This window comes from Bombina bombina, chromosome 9, assembly GCF_027579735.1.
Source record: "Bombina bombina isolate aBomBom1 chromosome 9, aBomBom1.pri, whole genome shotgun sequence".
Classification (NCBI taxonomy): domain Eukaryota; kingdom Metazoa; phylum Chordata; class Amphibia; order Anura; family Bombinatoridae; genus Bombina; species Bombina bombina.
In genome coordinates, this window is record NC_069507.1 from 199,445,209 (window position 1) to 199,465,587 (window position 20,379).

The 20,379-nt window shown below is 34.8% G+C and overlaps 1 protein-coding gene across 1 annotated transcript in view; it reads right to left on the reverse strand.

Moving 5' to 3' along the window:
• Window positions 1–20,379, reverse strand: part of HOGA1 (4-hydroxy-2-oxoglutarate aldolase 1) — a 114,469-nt gene that overhangs the window by 53,066 nt on the left and 41,024 nt on the right. Inside the window, exon 5 of the mRNA XM_053691738.1 lies at window positions 8,302–8,398. Coding sequence (XP_053547713.1) covers window positions 8,302–8,398 — 97 coding nt within the window. The remainder of the gene's footprint in view (window positions 1–8,301; window positions 8,399–20,379) is intronic.

A 20,379-nucleotide genomic window follows, 5' to 3' on the forward strand; every position in this document is an offset into this window, starting at 1 on the left:
TATTTTGCAAGTTTAGTTTGAATGTTTTGCAAGTTTAGTTTGAATGTTTTGCAAGTTTAGTTTGAATGTTTTGCAAGCTTAGTTTGAATGTTTGGCAAGTTTAGTATGAATGTTTGGCAAGTTTAATATGAATGTTTTGCAGGTTTAGTTTGAATGTTTTGCAAGTTTAGTTTGAATGTTTTGCAAGTTTTTAGTATGAATGTTTTGCAAGTTTAGTTTGAATATTTTGCAAGTTTAGTTTGAATATTTTGCAAGTTTAGTTTGAATGTTTGACAAGTTTAGTTTGAATGTTTGGCAAGTTTAGTATGAATGTTTGGCAAGTTTAATATGATTTTTTTGCAAGTTTAGTATGAATGTTTTGCAAGTTTAGTTTGAATGTTTTGCAAGTTTAGTTTGAATGTTTGGCAAGTTTAGTTTGAATGTTTTGCAAGTTTAGTATGAATGTTTGGCAAGTTTAGTATGAATGTTTGGCAAGTTTAGTATGAATGTTTTGCAAGTTTAGTATGAATGTTTGGCAAGTTTAGTTTGAATGTTTTGCAAGTTTAGTATGAATGTTTGGCAAGTTTAGTTTGAATGTTTTGCAAGTTTAGTATGAATGTTTGGCAAGTTTAATATGAATGTTTTGCAAGTTTAGTATGAATGTTTTGCAAGTTTAGTTTGAATGTTTTGCAAGTTTAGTTTGAATGTTTGGCAAGTTTAGTTTGAATGTTTTGCAAGTTTAGTATGAATGTTTGGCAAGTTTAGTATGAATGTTTGGCAAGTTTAGTATGAATGTTTGGCAAGTTTAGTTTGAATGTTTTGCAAGTTTAGTTTGAATGTTTGGCAAGTTTAGTTTGAATGTTTTGCAAGTTTAGTATGAATGTTTGGCAAGTTTAGTATGAATGTTTTGCAAGTTTAGTTTGAATATTTTGCAAGTTTAGTTTAAATGTTTTGCAAGTTTAGTATGAATGTTTTGCAAGTGTAGTTTGAATGTTATGCAAGTTTAGTTTGAATGTTTTGCAAGCTTAGTTTGAATGTTTGGCAAGTTTAGTTTGAATGTTTGGCAAGTTTAATATGAATGTTTTGCAAGTTTAGTTTGAATATTTTTCAAGTTTAGTTTGAATGTTTTACAAGTTTAGTTTGAATGTTTGGCAAGTTTAGTATGAATGTTTGGTAAGTTTAATATTAATGTTTTGCAAGTTTAGTTTGAATGTTTTGCAAGTTTAGTTTGAATTTTTGGCAAGTTTAGTATGAATGTTTTGCAAATTTAGTTTGAATGTTTGGCAAGTTTAGTATGAATGTTTGGAAAGTTTAATATGAATGTTTTGCAAATTTAGTTTGAATGTTTTGTAAGTTTAGTTTGAATGTTTGGCAAGTTTAGTTTGAATGTTTGGCAAGTTTAATATGAATGTTTAGCAAGTTTAGAATGAATGTTTTGCAAGTTTAGTATGAATGTTTGACAAGTTTAGTATGAATATTTTGCAAGTTTAGTTTGAATGTTTTGCAAGTTTAGTTTGAATGTTTTGCAAGTTTAGTATGAATATTTTGCAAGTTTAGTTTGAATGTTTTGCAAGTTTTTAGTATGAATATTTTGCAAGCTTAGTTTGAATGTTTGGCAAGTTTAGTTTAAATGTTTTGCAAGTTTAGTATGAATATTTTGCAAGTTTAGTTTGAATGTTTTGCAAGTTTAGTTTGAATGTTTTGCAAGTTTAGTTTGAATGTTTTGCAAGCTTAGTTTGAATGTTTGGCAAGTTTAGTATGAATGTTTGGCAAGTTTAATATGAATGTTTTGCAGGTTTAGTTTGAATGTTTTGCAAGTTTAGTTTGAATGTTTTGCAAGTTTTTAGTATGAATGTTTTGCAAGTTTAGTTTGAATATTTTGCAAGTTTAGTTTGAATATTTTGCAAGTTTAGTTTGAATGTTTGACAAGTTTAGTTTGAATGTTTGGCAAGTTTAGTATGAATGTTTGGCAAGTTTAATATGAATTTTTTGCAAGTTTAGTATGAATGTTTTGCAAGTTTAGTTTGAATGTTTTGCAAGTTTAGTTTGAATGTTTGGCAAGTTTAGTTTGAATGTTTTGCAAGTTTAGTATGAATGTTTGGCAAGTTTAGTATGAATGTTTGGCAAGTTTAGTATGAATGTTTGGCAAGTTTAGTATGAATGTTTTGCAAGTTTAGTATGAATGTTTGGCAAGTTTAGTTTGAATGTTTTGCAAGTTTAGTATGAATGTTTGGCAAGTTTAGTTTGAATGTTTTGCAAGTTTAGTATGAATGTTTGGCAAGTTTAATATGAATGTTTTGCAAGTTTAGTATGAATGTTTTGCAAGTTTAGTTTGAATGTTTTGCAAGTTTAGTTTGAATGTTTGGCAAGTTTAGTTTGAATGTTTTGCAAGTTTAGTATGAATGTTTGGCAAGTTTAGTATGAATGTTTGGCAAGTTTAGTATGAATGTTTGGCAAGTTTAGTATGATTGTTTTGCAAGTTTAGTATGAATGTTTTGCAAGTTTAGTTTGAATGTTTTGCAAGTTTAGTTTGAATGTTTGGCAAGTTTAGTTTGAATGTTTTGCAAGTTTAGTATGAATGTTTGGCAAGTTTAGTATGAATGTTTGGCAAGTTTAGTATGAATGTTTTGCAAGTTTAGTTTGAATATTTTGCAAGTTTAGTTTAAATGTTTTGCAAGTTTAGTATGAATGTTTTGCAAGTGTAGTTTGAATGTTATGCAAGTTTAGTTTGAATGTTTTTCAAGCTTAGTTTGAATGTTTGGCAAGTTTAGTTTGAATGTTTGGCAAGTTTAATATGAATGTTTTGCAAGTTTAGTTTGAATATTTTTCAAGTTTAGTTTGAATGTTTTACAAGTTTAGTTTGAATGTTTGGCAAGTTTAGTATGAATGTTTGGTAAGTTTAATATTAATGTTTTGCAAGTTTAGTTTGAATGTTTTGCAAGTTTAGTTTGAATTTTTGGCAAGTTTAGTATGAATGTTTTGCAAATTTAGTTTGAATGTTTGGCAAGTTTAGTATGAATGTTTGGAAAGTTTAATATGAATGTTTTGCAAATTTAGTTTGAATGTTTTGTAAGTTTAGTTTGAATGTTTGGCAAGTTTAGTTTGAATGTTTGGCAAGTTTAATATGAATGTTTAGCAAGTTTAGAATGAATGTTTTGCAAGTTTAGTATGAATGTTTGACAAGTTTAGTATGAATATTTTGCAAGTTTAGTTTGAATGTTTTGCAAGTTTAGTTTGAATGTTTTGCAAGTTTAGTATGAATATTTTGCAAGTTTAGTTTGAATGTTTTGCAAGTTTAGTTTGAATGTTTTGCAAGTTTAGTATGAATATTTTGCAAGTTTAGTTTGAATGTTTTGCAAGTTTAGTTTGAATATTCTGCAAGTTTAATTTGAATGTTTTGCAAGTTTTTAGTATGAATGTTTGACAAGTTTAGTTTGAATATTTGGCAACTTTAGTATGAATGTTTTGCAAGTTTAGTTTGAATGTTTGGCAAGTTTAATATGAATGTTTTGCAAGTTTAGTTTGAATGTTTGGCAAGTTTAGTTTGAATGTTTTGCATGTTTAGTATGAATGTTTGGCAAGTTTAGTTTGAATGTTTGGCAAGTTTAGTATGAATGTTTGGCAAGTTTAGTATGAATGTTTTGCAAGTTTAGCTTGAATGTTTTGCAAATCTAGTATGAATGTTTTGCATAGCTAACTTTAATAGATGGATCAAAGGCCATTAATGTACACATGTGTCACATTACCAAAATGTGCTTTATCTGAAATAAGCGAAAAACTGATAATCAAAACATTTCTGAAACATACAAATAATTGTGACTTCTTATGGATCATAAATCCAACGAGTTAAGACACATGTTAAGAGCTTGGGTATGTATGATTGTCTCACTTTTTAATTATAAATGAGTTTATTAAAATCTATAATAAAATTTGCTAATTATGGTAAGGGTACACGTAGGAAAAATGCTTCATCTCTAGGGACACCTATTAATGCAAATGTTGAGACATGTTTTAACTGACAAATAAAGCAAATTATATGACCAATTAGAATATATTCTGAAACACCATCTATAGCAGACAAAATTCCCATATTGCTGATTTTCAATTGCATCTTGTGTCAGAAGCAATTCAGAATATGGTTGGATGAAATACATTTTGTGATTTTAAATGAGTATTTAAAAAAGCATATAGGCTTGTAGGCTATGTCAGCTTGTTTACCCAATAGAATTCCTTATCAGCCAACAAGCAATCTATTCTTTGGGCTTTTTCATTCAGCCATTTTAAATTGTGTTCTTTTATATGCACAATAGAATTTGTGGATTTAATATCAAGGCACATGAAACTTAAAGTGAAGGTAAAGTTATTCAAATGGAAATCTCACTTTATGTTACTTTTCTAACTTACAAGGGAGTCGCTATGTTTTTTTTTTTAAAAAACGTTTATTTTACCATATTTACCAACTTTTATTTTAATGAGCCTTACGATCGTAATCCCCTCCCATCCATCTCTTCCGTGTTTTCAATACATAGACGTATAGAGCGGTCCCACCCGCTCTATACGTCAGAACTACACTCGTGCACATCTATCCTCTGCTTGCCGCGCATGCGCACAAAAATGTTTGCCCTCAAAAGCGCATGCGTTAATCGCGCTCAACGAAGTCCTCTTCAGCGCATGCGTCCCAAATAAGCAACATAGTATTGAATGAGTTGCGAGACTCATTCAATACTATATTTGTGAAGCGACACTAATGCGCAACTGCAAAACGAGTACGCGCTCGATTTGAAGGAGGAGAGAGAATCACTCGCGCATGCGCACAATCGAGCATCAGCTTGTGACGTCAATTGACGGCCGCCTAACGGCCAGAAAATCAATTGGCTAGATAAACAACGTGATCGTTGTTTATAAAAAAAAAAAATATAGACGGGTTGATTTTTGAGAAGCGAAATCGCAGCTAATTATATAAGAAAACGAAATTAATAAATAAAATTATGAAAAATCATGAATGAACCTCATATTAAATTATAATACTTGATCGATTAGACCATAGAAGAGAGAGTAAGTTTACCTTCACTTTAAAGGGACAGGAAACCCAAATATATCCTTTCATGATTCAGATAGAGAATACAATTTAAAACATTTTTCAAATTTACTTCTAATATCTAATTTTCTTCATTCTCTTGGTATCTGTCAGACGATCTGTGAATTTTATTAAATAATATATATATGTATATATATATATACATATTATTATTTAATATATATAGATTGGTATACACCAAATATTTCATTGTATTTGTAAAAATCCAGTCTGAAATGGTTTTCACTGTGTGTAATGTGACCCCACTACTTTTGATTACACAGGATGAATCATAATGGTCACTGTATAAGCAAAAATAAACCCTCCTAGCTATAAAACATTTGGTGATCAGAGAAATGGTCAATCTTTATAGCTATACATTCCAGGTTTTAGATCAGACATAAGATACACTTCTCCTAATTAAGATAGCATTTAAATTGCTTCAAAAGGAATGGCCATGTTTATTTTGTATATTATAAATCTTGGATCAAACGTGATGATTCCCCTTCCTGATGAACAGGACATAGGAGAACCAGATTATAAGATAGATAAACCCCTGCAGGGATATATATTGACACAATGTCAGAGAAATAGCTGGATTTCTTTTGCAACTCAATTATCTTTTCAAACAAAGATAAACATAATACCTAGGTTACAGGAACCCTTTGGTTGGTAGAGTCAATGGTCTGTGCTTTAGGGGAGGATATGTTCAAGAGTCTTTTGAAATCCTTCACCAAATCTTTCTAATCTGAAAAGAAACAAATGCTAACAGACACATGTGATAACAACGCAATGGCTCACTGAATCGTTTGAAGCCAAATGAGATGCAAAGACTCACAACTGTTGTCACTTGAATATACGTAATTCAGACATATGTCTGGGGGAGGATAACACACAGCAAAAACACATGGCTTGCATTATAATTTCAGATTTCACTGTTTAAAATAACTTGTATTTAGATTTCAGTAAAACATACTTCAGACAAAAAGCATAAAATGTCTCTGTATGCTTAGTCCCTGTATTTTTAAGCATAGGAATTGATATTTAGTGGACCTAAAAAGCAATGATTAATAGTAACATTTTAGATAAATGCAGCAAATAGATTTCTACATATTTGACAATTTTCCCCTTTATTTCACAGAAAAACAAGAGGACCTTAATAATAAAAACAGACATATGGATATTTTATATTTTAACATAAAAATTAATAACCCTATTATTTTTATTTCAGATCTGCATAGACAAGATTCATGCATTCAGAATGTATTAGAAATATGAAATATATTATATTCATGTTGGGATGCAGTGCAGTACTGAATATGAAATATGCTGTGTTTGTATATAAATGTGGGGAAATGACCTGGTGACATTTTAAATGGATTTTAAGCTAATCAGTTAGCAGTATAAATTACTTTGATATAATATAATGTTAAAAACATAATGTGCTTGGTATTGGGGTAACCAGAAAAATGATATGATACTACCCCATCTATAATTAATATTGTGATTTATTAATGCAATAAATTATAGTATGTTTAATATAATCATTGTATGGGATAATATTTGAACTGGCAGTATGGGATAAATGTTAGAAATGATTAAATGTATTGCTGTTTGTTTGTCATGTTGCCCCCGATGGCCAAAATCCAGTATTGCAGCCAAAAGATTTGACTGTTAAAAAAAAAATATACATTTCCAAAGTATCCAATGAGAAGGAACAAGCTACCGTGGGCGTGAACGAAAAAAAAACAAAAACAATGATTATATAAGGAATAGTTAAATGCAAGAAGAGACAGTTTTTTTGTGTCTTGCTTAGACTGGTGATTGATAACTGGCGGTCATACTTGGGAACCCAATCAAAAAAGCAAGGAGCTAAAACTAACCTTGATCTATGCAAAATAACTTTTCTTCAAATGAGGTGATCTAAAGATATTTGGAAAAGACTGAACTACAAATTGACTCAAATTGGTGATGTATGGTTGTTCTAATTTTTAATATTTTAAACAAAGGTTATTGGTAAGACCATAGTCAAATTGTAGTTAATAGATTTAAAGGAGCACTCAGTATTTTAAAACTAGTATTTCATAGTCCTGTATAGTGTTATGTTTATCTTTTGTATGCTAAGTAATTTATCTCTGCAAAATATAGATATATATATATCTTAGAATTGGTTTTAATTATAAGTAGCTAATAATTTATTTCAGCTTAGACAAATGGAAATTTAAAGTGACTGTTTACATTAAGAATATATGTACTTTTAGTGTCCTAATTAGAATTGTATTAGAATCAGTTGTAGCTATATAGCTGATTGTACTGTTTGAATGTTAAAAGCTTATATTTTAGTCTCATTGTGATATTTTAAATGCAACTCTGATTTGGGAGGCAATTGTGAATAAGGCAACTTTTATGAACTTTGCATAGCATATTTTAATAGTTTTTAAACGTGTATAGTATTGATTCATATTCTTGTTCCTACAAATATATCTCAATGTGTTTATAGATATTAACTAATAAACAGAATTCAGGAATTTATATTAATTTTATTGTCTTAGTATATGCATATTTGATTGTGGGTTTATTTTAAAGAATAATTATTAAATATATTTTGTTATAACCCAGCCATATACTGACATATCCTTTGTTGAAGAAGCAGCAATGCATTAAGGGAGGCTAGTTAAAACATTGAGAGAGCCAATAACATGAGGATTATATGTGCAGCCACCAATCAGCAGCTCTTGAGCCTACTTAGGTATCCTTTTCAACAAAGGGTACCAAAAGAATAAAACAAATGGGATAATACAAGTAAATTGGAAATTTGTTTAAAATCACATTCTCTATCTGAATCATGAAAGAAAAAAAATGGGTTAAATATCCATTAAAGATTATAAGAAATATTTAAAATAGTTTATAAAAATAAGGAATGTGATTTCCTTTGATGTAAAAGGAAGCGTGAGTCACATAAATAGTTTATATGTAAAAACATTAATGATACATTCACAAACAATACTGCAATTTGAACAACATACATTTTTTTTGTTCTGCTGCAACGTATAAATGATGTTACACTTTTTATACAGACATTGATTGTGTTTAATGGCAAAAAATAGCTGCAACTACAAATCCATCTTCCAACAAACATAAATTCTTCTTTAGTTAAAAACCTTGTCCTTATATAAAACTAAATCTTCCTACAATAGTAGGGTACTCCAGGTAAGTATTTGATATATGTTAATATAATTACTCACCTACAGAATATCCTGCCAGCAGGAAGCCGGCCGACCCAGACAGTACTTTAAATCCTAGTCGCTGGGTCTTATGAATGATGAGACCTATACGAGTAATCTAAAAGTGTAAAGAGATCTGAATGAAATGTCATGTAAAGCAAAACATTTTTTTTAAATAATCTTCTTAAATAAAATCTTAAAGGGACACTGAACTCAAATTTTCTCTTTTGTGATTCAGATAGAACATGACATTTTAAGCAACTTTCTAATTTTCTCCTATTATCACATTTTCTTTATTCTCTTGGTATCTTTATTTGAAATGCAAGAATGTAAGTTTAGATGCCGGCCCATTTTTGGTGAACAACCTGGGTTGTTCTTGCTGATTGGTGGATAAATTCATCCACCAATAGAAAAGTGCTGTCCAGAGCCTGAACCAAAAAATGCTTAGATGCCTTCTTTTTCAAATAAAGATAGCAAGAGAACTTTCTAATTTACTCCTATTATCAATTTTCTTCATTCTCTTGCTATCTTTTTTGAAAATTATGAATGTAAATCTTAGCAACCAGCCCATTTTAGTTCAGCACCATGGATAGTGCTTGCTTGTTGGAGGCTGAGGTTCTTTTGGTATTCTTTGTTGAAATATAAACATAGGTAGACTCATAAACTGATTTCTAAGCCCTTATAGGCTGCCTATTACCTCAGTGCATTTTGAGAGGTTTTTCACAGCTAGACAGTGCTAGTTTGTGTGTGCCATATAGATAACGTGCTCACTCCCGTGGAGTTATTTATGAGTCAGCACTGAGTGGTTAAAATGCAAGTCTGTCAAAAGAACTGAGATAAGGGGGCAGGCTTAGATATAAGGTAATTACAAAGGTAAAAATGGTTTTGCTATAACTGTGTTGGTTATGCAAAACCGGGGAATGGGTAATAAAGGGATTATCTATCTTTTTTAAACAATAACATTTTTTAACGTAGACTGTCCCTTTAACACAGTTGTTGTACTTAAAATAAATAAATATTATAATTATAATGATTATTATTATTTTTTTTTATTTTATTATTTTTAATATTTTTATTGAGGAAATGTGCATTACAATTATAAAACTGTCATACACGTGAATAAAGAAAAATACAAATCGTATTGAACAAACATGTTTGCACAGACATTGAGCGATATTCCTCTTTTTTTGTCCCCATTATCAATATGTAGGACCTCTCCTGGGCCCTTGGTTTTAACATAAAAAAGTATATAGGGGAATTATACATTTAATTTTTAACAAAACAAACACACAAAAATAAAAAAATAAAGGAAAGCAGCATCCAGCAGAAAATCGATGTTGTAATCTGAATAAGTTGATATGTAGATGCTGATACCAGAACTAAGCATGTCAATCATATATAATTCCCCTAAACAGTCTATCAACAAGGAAACTATTGCATTTATTTATCTTTTCTGAATCTCATTGATTTGATGAAAGGACTTAATGAGTATTTCTATAGCATTTGAAAGAGATTGTGTGTGATACTAATTATAAGAAGGCGAACTTCGCATTTATGTAGTTTAGTATATAGGCTCAGTCTAAGATTAAATATTGTTGCTCCGCATTAAGGATAAGTGTGAGCAGGTAGCAGTGTAGTTAATGTATGTGTACCCATGGGTGTCAATCCATTGGCGAGGTAAAACACTCTCTATATGTTGTGTGTATTTTTTGTCTTTCCTGCAGCCCCGGCCGCGCACCGCTAGCTCAGGCAGCTTTAGTATATCAGTATCACATCTAGGGTTATTGATTCACTGAACCCGCTAACTCACAATATTTGAGTATTAGCTTAAAGGGACATTAAACACTTTGAGATGGTAATATAAAATGATAAATTGTATATAATAAAACAACTCTGCAAAATACTTTCATTATTTATTTTGTCCTCTTGGCCTGTAATTCTATTCTGAAATTGTGAGCTTTTCAGTTCCTGTTAGAAATGGAAGTGCAGAACACTGTTAAATCCAGCACAACCATTGGCTGCACACTCTAGTGACCTATGTATAACGGTCCCTAATTGGTCACAGCAGAGAAGGTAACACAAGTTACAACATGGCAGCTCCCAGTGTTTTATAGGCACCAAAACTTTACACTTATTTTGTCACTTTTTAAACAACTGATGAAACTTAAAAAATACATCTACATGTTAGTCATGGACTAATCTTTTCTTTGAATGCATCATTCTATCTAGCATGTATTTAGTGTTTAATGTCCCTTTAATGGTCTCCACAGGGGCCCCCCCACAAACCCCAGAAAGAGACACTGGATTATAAAGAACAACCAATAGCAATAAGTATACTGTAAGCTGAGCTTGATGTACTTCTAAAAACTATGTGAGTTCGCTATGCTGAAGACACTGCAGCACTCAGGTGGATATGCATAATAAATTTATACCACATTGGAGGTAAATACAGGAATCTGCTTGTCCATGTTTACCATACCTATGCAACAAATGTTATGGTCTATTAAATTGTACATGAACATTAAAGGTCCTGGCAAACAAAATATTGTCAAACATTACTGCTAGTACACCAAAACTTTTCTATCCCTACGAGGATTAACAATAACATCCTATATCAGAGAGCTTCTGTCATATGCCTAGTACATACAGCGAGACAGTGTTAATGGACTAAAATTCTAACATTATCCAACTGATTAGTCACCTATAGCTGGGACAAGTCAATCCCACTTTCTGCTCTCAGAGTGTTCAATATCTGGATAGTAGGCGGCTGATGTGGGATTGGTGCTTTTTCCAAGTATTGTTGCTTGGGTGAGGACTGCCACAGCTAAGGCTGGTTTTGTCAGGCTCCGGTTCCAATTAGGGCTGCGTAGTATAACAGCATCGCCATCTTGTGCTGCATATTCCAAGGTGACAACCGGAGGGTCACCAGGAGGCGAGGGGCACTCCCGCCTCGCAAACATTAGTTAAATATTATTAACCCCTAATCTGCCTTCCCTAACATCGCCGACACCTACCTAAATTTATTAACCCCTAATCTGCCGCCCCCAACGTCGCCGCCACTATACTAAAGTTATTACCCCCTAAATCTAAGTCTAACCCTAACCCCCCCTAACTTAAATATAATTAAAAGAAATCTAAATAAAAATTACTATCATTAACTAAATTATTCCTATTTAAAACTAAATACTTACCTATAAAATAAACCCTAAGCCGCGTCAGATGTCTTGAAGATGGGCCCGCTCCGCGCCGGATGGATGAAGATAGAAGATGCCGTCTGGATGATGACTTCTACCCGTCTGGAGGACCACTTCGCCCGGCTTGGATGAAGACTTCTCCCGGCTTCATTGAGGACTTCGGCCCGGTTGGATGAAGACTTCTCCAGGTAAGGTGATCTTCAAGGGGTTAGTGTTAGGTTTTTTTAAGGGGGTATTGGGTGGGTTTTAGAGTAGGGTTGGTTGTGTGGGTTTTAATGTTGGGGGGGTTGTAATTTTTTTTACAGGTAAAAGAGCTGATTACTTTGGGGCAATGCCCCACAAAAGGCCCTTTTAAGGGCTATTTGTAATTTAGTGTAGGGTAGGGCTTTTTTTTTTTATTTTGGGGGGGCTTTTTTATTTTGTTAGGGGGATTAGATTAGGTGTAATTATTTTAAAAATCTTGTAATTTGTTTATTATTTTCTGTAATTTAGTGTTGGTTTTTTTTGTACTTTAGCTAATTTTATTTAATTGTATTTAATTGTATTTAATTTAGGGAATTAATTTAATTATAGTGTAGTGTTAGGTGTTAGTGTAACTTAGGTTAGGTTTTATTTTACAGGTCAATTTGTCTTTATTTTAGCTAGGTAGTTATTAAATAGTTAATAACTATTTAATAACTATTCTACCTAGTTAAAATAAATACAAACTTGCCTGTAAAATAAAAATAAACCCTAAGATAGCTACAATGTAACTATTAGTTATATTGTAGCTAGCTTAGGGTTTATTTTACAGGTAAGTATTTAGTTTTAAATAGGAATAATTTAGTTAATGATAGGAATATTTATTTTGATTTCTTTTAATTATATTTAAGTTAGTGGGTGTTAGGTTTAGGGTTAGACTTAGGTTTAGGGGTTAATAACTTTAATATAGTGGCGGCGACGTTGGGGGCGGCAGATTAGGGGTTAATAAATGTAGGTAGGTGGCGCGATGTTAGGGCCGGCAGATTAGGGGTTAATAATATTTAACTAATGTTTGCGAGGCGGGAGTGCGGCGGTTTAGGGGTTAATATGTTTATTATAGTGGCGGCGACGTTGGGGCGGCAGATTACGGGTTAATAAGTGTAGGTAGGTGGCGGCGACATTGGGGATGGCAGAGTAGATGTTAATAAATATAATAAAGGGTTCGGCGATGTTGGGGCAGCAGATTAGGGGTTAATAAGTATAATGTAGGTGGCGGCGGTGTCTGGAGCGGCAGATTAGGGGTTAATAAGTATAATATAGGTGGCAGCGATGTCGGGGGCGGCAGATTAGGGGTTAATAAGTGTAAGATTAGGGGTGTTTAGACTCGGGGTTCATGTTAGGGTGTTAGGTGTAAACATAAATTTTATTTCCCCATAGGAATCAATGGGGCTGCGTTACTGAGTTTTACGCTGCTTTTTTGCAGGTGTTAGACTTTTTTTCAGCCGGCTCTCCCCGTTGATTCCTATGGTGAAATCATGCACGAGCATGTTACACCAGCTTACCGCTGACTTAAGCAGCGCTGGTATTGGAGTGCGGTAATGAGCAAAATCTGACAATCAAAAGTTTAAATCACAGACTTTTATAAATCTAAATATCTATAATTGATATTTCCCAGTTAAAGGGTTACTATACCCAAAAATTTTCTTGCATGCAAATGGGCCAGCTCTTAAGCTTACATTACAAAAAATTGATAATAGGAGTACATAAGAAAGTTGCTTAAAATTGCATGTTCTATCTGAATTATGAAAGAAAAAAATTGGGGTTAGTATCCCTTTAAATGCTGTTCTTTTTTTTAAATGTATTTATTAAACTGTAAACTATACAAGAGAAGTAAAAAAAATAACATATTACAATGTTACACAATATAGGTATTTCTTGTATCTTCATAGCCAAGATCCTAAAGAAAAAAAAGAGAATCATATGCTCACTATTAGGGGCCGATTTATCAAAGCGTCAATCTATCTTGGTGCATTCGCTGAAGTCAATACGCTCGCCAGACATCGCTGCCGCAAATCCACATACGATGCCCTTATTTATTAAAAAGTCTGTCAAAAACACGCGCATCAAGTACGGAGCAATGAGCATCAGACTGTTGATAAATAAGAGTCATCGATGTTGTGGATATTCTGTTTTTTCCAACTTTATTTATACCATATCATTACTGTCCATGAACAAGCACATTTCTCTAAAGCTAATTTTTTTTTTCCATCTCTTAATGTCCAAGAAATAGCTAGATTTATACCTGAACAAACAATAATATCTCATAAAAAGTTATATTTTTTTGTTTTATTTATTTGTTATACTAAATATATGTGTGTTTGTATTTATAAAAATCATTATATGACTATCTCGTGTTTTTTTCTTTTTTTTAAATGATTATTAATGCTAGAATTTGTACATATATCTTTGCACATATTTTATATTTATGTGTGTTATGTCAGAAATCTTTTCCAAACATATTTACATGACCCTAAATTTTATTTTGTTCTAAACAATGTTGTCTTTCATATCTCTGTGTTTATTTATACCACTATATGTATATAGTGTAAATATATTATTATTCTGAGGAAGAGTAATTGCAAATATAACATGTAATCAGGGTATCATAGGTATTTATATGCAAACAATGGATATTTTAAGAGATGGGCCAGTTTTCTCTCTACACCTGTGTAACCCCTCCTGATTGCAGTGTAGTTTTAAACACCACCCGTAAACAGGTGTTATAAAATGGGCTGGCATATAAGTAAGAAAAACACTGAAAATATCATGACAGTAAAGAGGTGATTTTCATTTCTGCTGTATCTGATTCATGACAGTTTAATGTTAGGTGGACTATTATTATTATCATTTATTTGTATAGCGCCGCCAAATTCCGTAGCGCTGGGTACAATGATAGGGGTATACAATGACAAGAATTTGTGATAAAATACAAAACATAACAAAACTAAACAAATCTAGTACAGGAGGAAGAGGGCCCTGCTTCGGAGAGCTCACAGTCTACAGGTTTAGGGTGCAGAGACATAAGGTTGGGGTAGCTTGTCACATCTGTTGTAGTTGCAGCAGTGAGTCAGGCAGTTCATGTATTAGTTTGGTTTGGATGAGGGATGGAGGAGAGATGGTAAGCCTCTCTGAATAGGTAGGTTTTCAAGGAGCGACTGAAGCTATACAAGGTTGGAGACAGTCTTATGGAGCGGGGTAGAGAGTTCCAGAGGACAGGAGCAGCACGTGTGAAGTCTTGGAGGCGGGAGTGGGACGTAGAGATAACAGGAGTGGAGAGACTTAGGTCAGAGGTTGATCGAGGAGGACGGGATGGGGAATATTTCACGATGAGAGAGGAAATATAGTTGGGAGTTAGACTGTTGAGTGCTTTGTAAGTTAGTGTTAATACTTTAAATTGTATTCTGGAGTGTATGGGGAGCCAGTGTATAGACTGGCAGAGCGGAGCAGCTGATGTAGATCGGCAACTTAGATAGATGAATCTAGCAGAAGCATTCATAATAGATTGGAGGGAGGAGAGGCAGTGTTTTGGAAGGCCATTTAGATTGCAATAATCAATGGGTGACAAAATGAGGGAATTAATAATTATTTTTGCAGTTTTTTGAGTAAGGAAGGGACGAATTCTGAAAATGTTGCGTATGTGTGAACAGCAGGATTTGGTAAGTGCTTGTATATGTGGGTTGAATATGAGCTCTGAGTCTAGTGTGACCCCAAGACAGCGGACCTGGGGTGAGGTGTTAATAATAGAGTCTCCAACCATCAGAGAAATTATAGGTATTGGATGTCTCGAAGAGGGGGGAATAAGAAGCAACTCAATTTTGGACATATTGAGTTGGAGGTAGTGTGAAGACATCCAAGAGGAAATTGCAGAGAGGCAGTTGGAAATCTGGTTGAGTAAAGAGGGAGAGATATCAGGAGAGGAAAGATAAATTTAGGTATCATCAGCATATAAGTGGTACTGGAAGGAGGCTATACGTTTTCTAAGGGAGGATGTATAGAGAGAGGAAAGTAAGGGGCCCAAGACAAAGTCTTGCAGTACTCCAACTGAGAGAGGCATAGGATTGCAAGATATGTTGTTAAAGGAAACTGAAAACGAGTGGTTTGAGAGATATGAGGCATACTAGGAGAGGGCTGTGTCTCGGATGCCAAATGAATGTAGTATTTTTAGGAGGAGTCTTAGGAGGAGTCGAGGAGAGGATGGTCGACTTTGTCAAAAGCAGAGGATAGGTCAAGAAGAATTAGTAAGGAGTAGTTGCCTTTTGCTTTAGCTGATAACATGGCATTTGTTACTTTAGCAAGAGCAGTTTCTGTTGAGTGTTTAGGGCGGAAACCAGATTGTAGTGGATCAAGTAAGGAGTTGTGAGAAATTGATTTAGCTGATTATAGACCAGTCGTTCCAATAATTTTGAAGCAAAGGGAAGTAAGGAGACCGGCCGATAGTTAGAAGGTGTGGAGGGGTCAAGCAAGGGCTTTTTTAGGATTGGTATGATTGACGCATGCTTGAATGTATCAGGAAATGTGCCATTGGTGAGAGATTGGTTAAATAGATGAGTTAGGGTAGGGTAGGGGTTAGTGAAGCAGAGAGAGAGGGAAGAAGTATATCCCTTTATGCTATCAGCTTAAGATTAAATTGAATCAAACATCATTTGATTTTTAAAATAATTGTCAAAAATATTACACTGTGTGTCCTATCATCATCAATGTTTAACTTTAATACTAATTCCACATATACATACTTTCAAAGTATAAAAACACAATGTAACAAATGGCACTTACAAGTTCTGATGAGTGATCAATGACACAAGTATCGAGCAATTTAATTTGTTAGTGATAGTATAACATTTATAATTCAATCAGATTGGCTGATGTCATAAATCATGTGATTATGCATTTCCCAATGAAAAGTGGTGGAAAATGTCACTAGTTTTTTGGTTGTTTAGGAGTTTGAGTATTGCGTCAAATTTGGTGCGAAATGTAGTGGGACTTGTATTACATGTGTTAAACATGGTGAAATTAGATTAATCAAAAAAGGAAGTTAGGTATAGTATGTAATGTATTTATTTCATTTTTTATCCCTATATCTACTAGTTCTGCTGCCAGACAGACATTACCTGTCATTAAAACTACTTTTGAAATAAATCTGTCCCTTGAAATTACATCTGATTATAATATTATTACTTAACATATTATTTAGATACTGAACATGCACCTTTGTTGTCTGTGTAATTTAGAAAGAGTATACAATTGTAATAAACTTTCTAATTTACATAATTATGTAATAAGCTTTATATTCTCTTGCAGCATCTAACATAACCTTTCTGGGTTTTCAGACTCCCATTGATTTCTATGGCATTCGTGGCCTCAAGAGTAGCGGTTTGAACGATAGGTAAGCTGCGGTGGAAAAGACGCAAGCCTACCTGTTGAATGTTTGATAAATTGGGAAGAGGGTCAAATAGAGTCGAATGTGAAACATTTGGAATGACGCAAGCATCGATCTGCATCGAAATGAGATTGCGTGAGCGTATATTACGTCACACATTTCAACATTTGACAATGTTGATGCTTTGTTAATTACGGCAGATTCAATTTGCGTTGAATATGACGCGAGATTCAAGCAGATTACATCGTATTATCAGTTGAAGCTTTGATAAATCGGCCCCTATGTCTTAACTTCCATATAAGGTTTTCCAGAACAGGTAGAGTAATGGTATAGACTGAACACCGGCTTGGTGGGATTGTGCTATATTCTAAATAAAAATACAAATAAGTACAATCACATGGACATTGATAAATGTACAATAAGTTGTTTAGTGTTTTAAAAGCTTTAATAACAGGGGAAAAGTGATAGTAAAGGGGAGGAGTGGAGTGATGGGAAGGGGTGTACCAACCCCCAGACACAGCCAGCTTAGATAACAATAGCTATATGTGTAAAATCTTTATCTTAAAAAAAAAGAAGATCAGATAAAGGAGAGGTTATGGTTGCTGTGTGTTACTCTCTGGTGCTCGAAGAGATTCATCCCAATTAAAAACACAATTTATGCTTACCTGATAAATTTATTTCTCTTGTGGTGTATCCAGTCCACGGATCATCCATTACTTGTGGGATATTCTCATTCCCAACAGGAAGTTGCAAGAGGACACCCACAGCAGAGCTGTAATATAGCTCCTCCCCTAACTGTCATAGCCAGTCATTCGACCGAAAACAAGCCGAGAAAGGAGGAACCATAGCGTGTAGTGGTTACTGTAGTTTAAAATTAAAAATTACCTGCCTTAAAATGACAGGGCGGGCCGTGGACTGGATACACCACAAGAGAAATAAATTTATCAGGTAAGCATAAATTGTGTTTTCTCTTGTAAGGTGTATCCAGTCCACGGATCATCCATTACTTGTGGGATACCAATACCAAAGCTAAAGTACACGGATGAAGGGAGGGACAAGGCAGGAACTTAGAAGAAGAAGCAAAAGTATCAAATTTTGAAAATTTTGAAAAAGTATGAAGCGAAGACCAAGTCGCCGCCTTGCAAATCTGTTCAACAGAAGCCTCATTTTTAAAGGCCCAAGTGGAAGCCACAGCTCTAGTGGAATGAGCTGTAATCCTTTCAGGAGGCTGCTGTCCAGCAGTCTCATAGGCTAAGCGGATTAAGCTTCTTAGCCAAAAAGAAAAAGAGGTTGCCAAAGCCTTTTGACCTCTCCTCTGTCCAGAGTAGACAACAAACAAAGCAGATGTTTGACGAAAATCTTTAGTAGCTTGTAAGTAAAACTTTAAAGCACAGACCACGTCCAGATTGTGTAACACAAGGATGGAACCACAATCTCTTGATTGATATTCTTGTTAGATACCACCTTAGGTAAGAACCCAGGTTTGGTACGCAGGACTACCTTATCCATATGAAAAATCAGATAAGGAGAATCACATTGTAAGGCAGATAGCTCAGAGACTCTACGAGCCGAGGAACTTTCCAAGATAAAAGTTTGATATCTATGGAATGAAGAGGTTCAAACGGAACTCCTTGAAGAACCTTAAGAACCAAGTTTAAGCTCCATGGTGGAGCAACAGGTTTAAACACAGGCTTGATTCTAACTAAAGCCTGACAAAATGTCTGAACGTCTGGAACATCTGCCAGACGCTAGTGCAAAAGAATAGACAGAGCAAAAATCTGTCCCTTTAAGAAACTAGCTGACAATCCTTTTTCCAAACCTTCTTGGAGAAAAGATAAAATCCTAGGAATCCTGACCTTACTCCATGAGTAACCCTTGGATTCACACCAATAAAGATATCTACGCCATACCTTATGGTAAATTTTCCTGGTGACAGGCTTTCGTGCCTGTATTAAGGTATCAATAACTGACTCGGAGAAGCCAGGCTTTGATAAAATCAAGCATTCAATCTCCAGGCAGTCAGCCTCAGAGAAATTAGATTTGGATGGTTGAAAAGACCCTGAAGTAGAAGGTCCTGTCTCATAGGCAGAGACCATGGTGGAAAGGATGACATGTCCACTAGATCTGCATACCAGGTCCTGCGTGGCCACGCAGGTGCTATCAGAATCACTGATGATCTCTCCTGCTTGATCTTGGCAATCAGTCGAGGGAGCAGAGGAAACGGTGGAAACACATAAGCCAGGTTGAAAGACCAGGGCGCTGCTAGAGTATCTATCAGTGTCGCCTTGGGATCCCTGGACCTGGATCCGTAACACGGAAGCTTGGCATTCTGGCGAGACGCCATGAGATCCAGTTCTGGTTTGCCCCAACGGAGAATCAGTTGTGCAAATACCTCCGGATGGAGTTCCCACTCTCCCGGATGAAAAGTCTGACGACTTAGAAAATCCGCCTCCCAGTGCTCTACACCTGGGATATTGGTAGCTGATAGGTGGCAAGAGTGAATCTCTGCCCAGTGAATTATTTTTGAAACTTCTAACATCTCTAGGGAACTTCTTGTTCCCCCTCGATGGTTGATGTAAGCTACAGTCGTGATGTTGACCGACTGAAATCTGATGTACCTCAGAGTTGCTAACTTAGGCCAAACCTGAAGAGCCTTGAATATCGCTCTTAGTTCCAGAATATTTATTGGAAGGAGAGACTCCTCCTGAGTCCACGATCCCTGAGCCTTCAGGGAGTTCCAGACTGCACCCCAACCTAGAAGGCTGGCATTTGTTGTTACAATAGTCCAATCTGGCCTGCGAAGGTCATACCTTTGGACAGATGGACCCGAGATAGCCACCAGGGAAGAGGATCCCTGGTCTCTTGGTCCAGATTCAGTTGAGGGGCCAAATCTGTGTAATCCCCGCTCTACTGACTGAGCCTGCATAGTTGCAGCGGTCTGAGATGTAAGCGTGCAAACGGCACTATGTCCATTGCCGCTACCATTAAGCCGATTACTTCCATACACTGAGCTACCAAGGGGCGCGGAATGGAATTAAGAACCCGACAGGAATTTAGAAGCTTTGATAACCTGGACTCCGTCAAGGTAAATTTTCATTTCTACAGAATCTATCAGAGTCCCAAGAAAGGAAACTCTTGTGAGTGGGGATAGAGAACACTTTTCCTCGTTCACTTTCCACCCATGCGACCTCAGAAATTTGGAAGTTTGACGCCTGTATCAGGATGTCGTCTAAATAAGGGGCTACTGCTATGCCCCGCGGCCTTAGGACCGCCAAAAGCGACCCTAGAACCTTTGTAAAGATTCTTGGGGCTGTAGCTAATCCAAAGGGAAGAGCTACAACTGGTAATGCCTGTCTTGAAAGGCAAACCTGAGAAACCGATGATGATCTTTGTGTATCGGAATGTGAAGATAAGCATCCTTTAGATCCACTGTAGTCATATATTGACCCTCCTGGATCAATGGTAGGATGGTATGAATAGTTTCCATCTTGAACGACGGAACTTTGA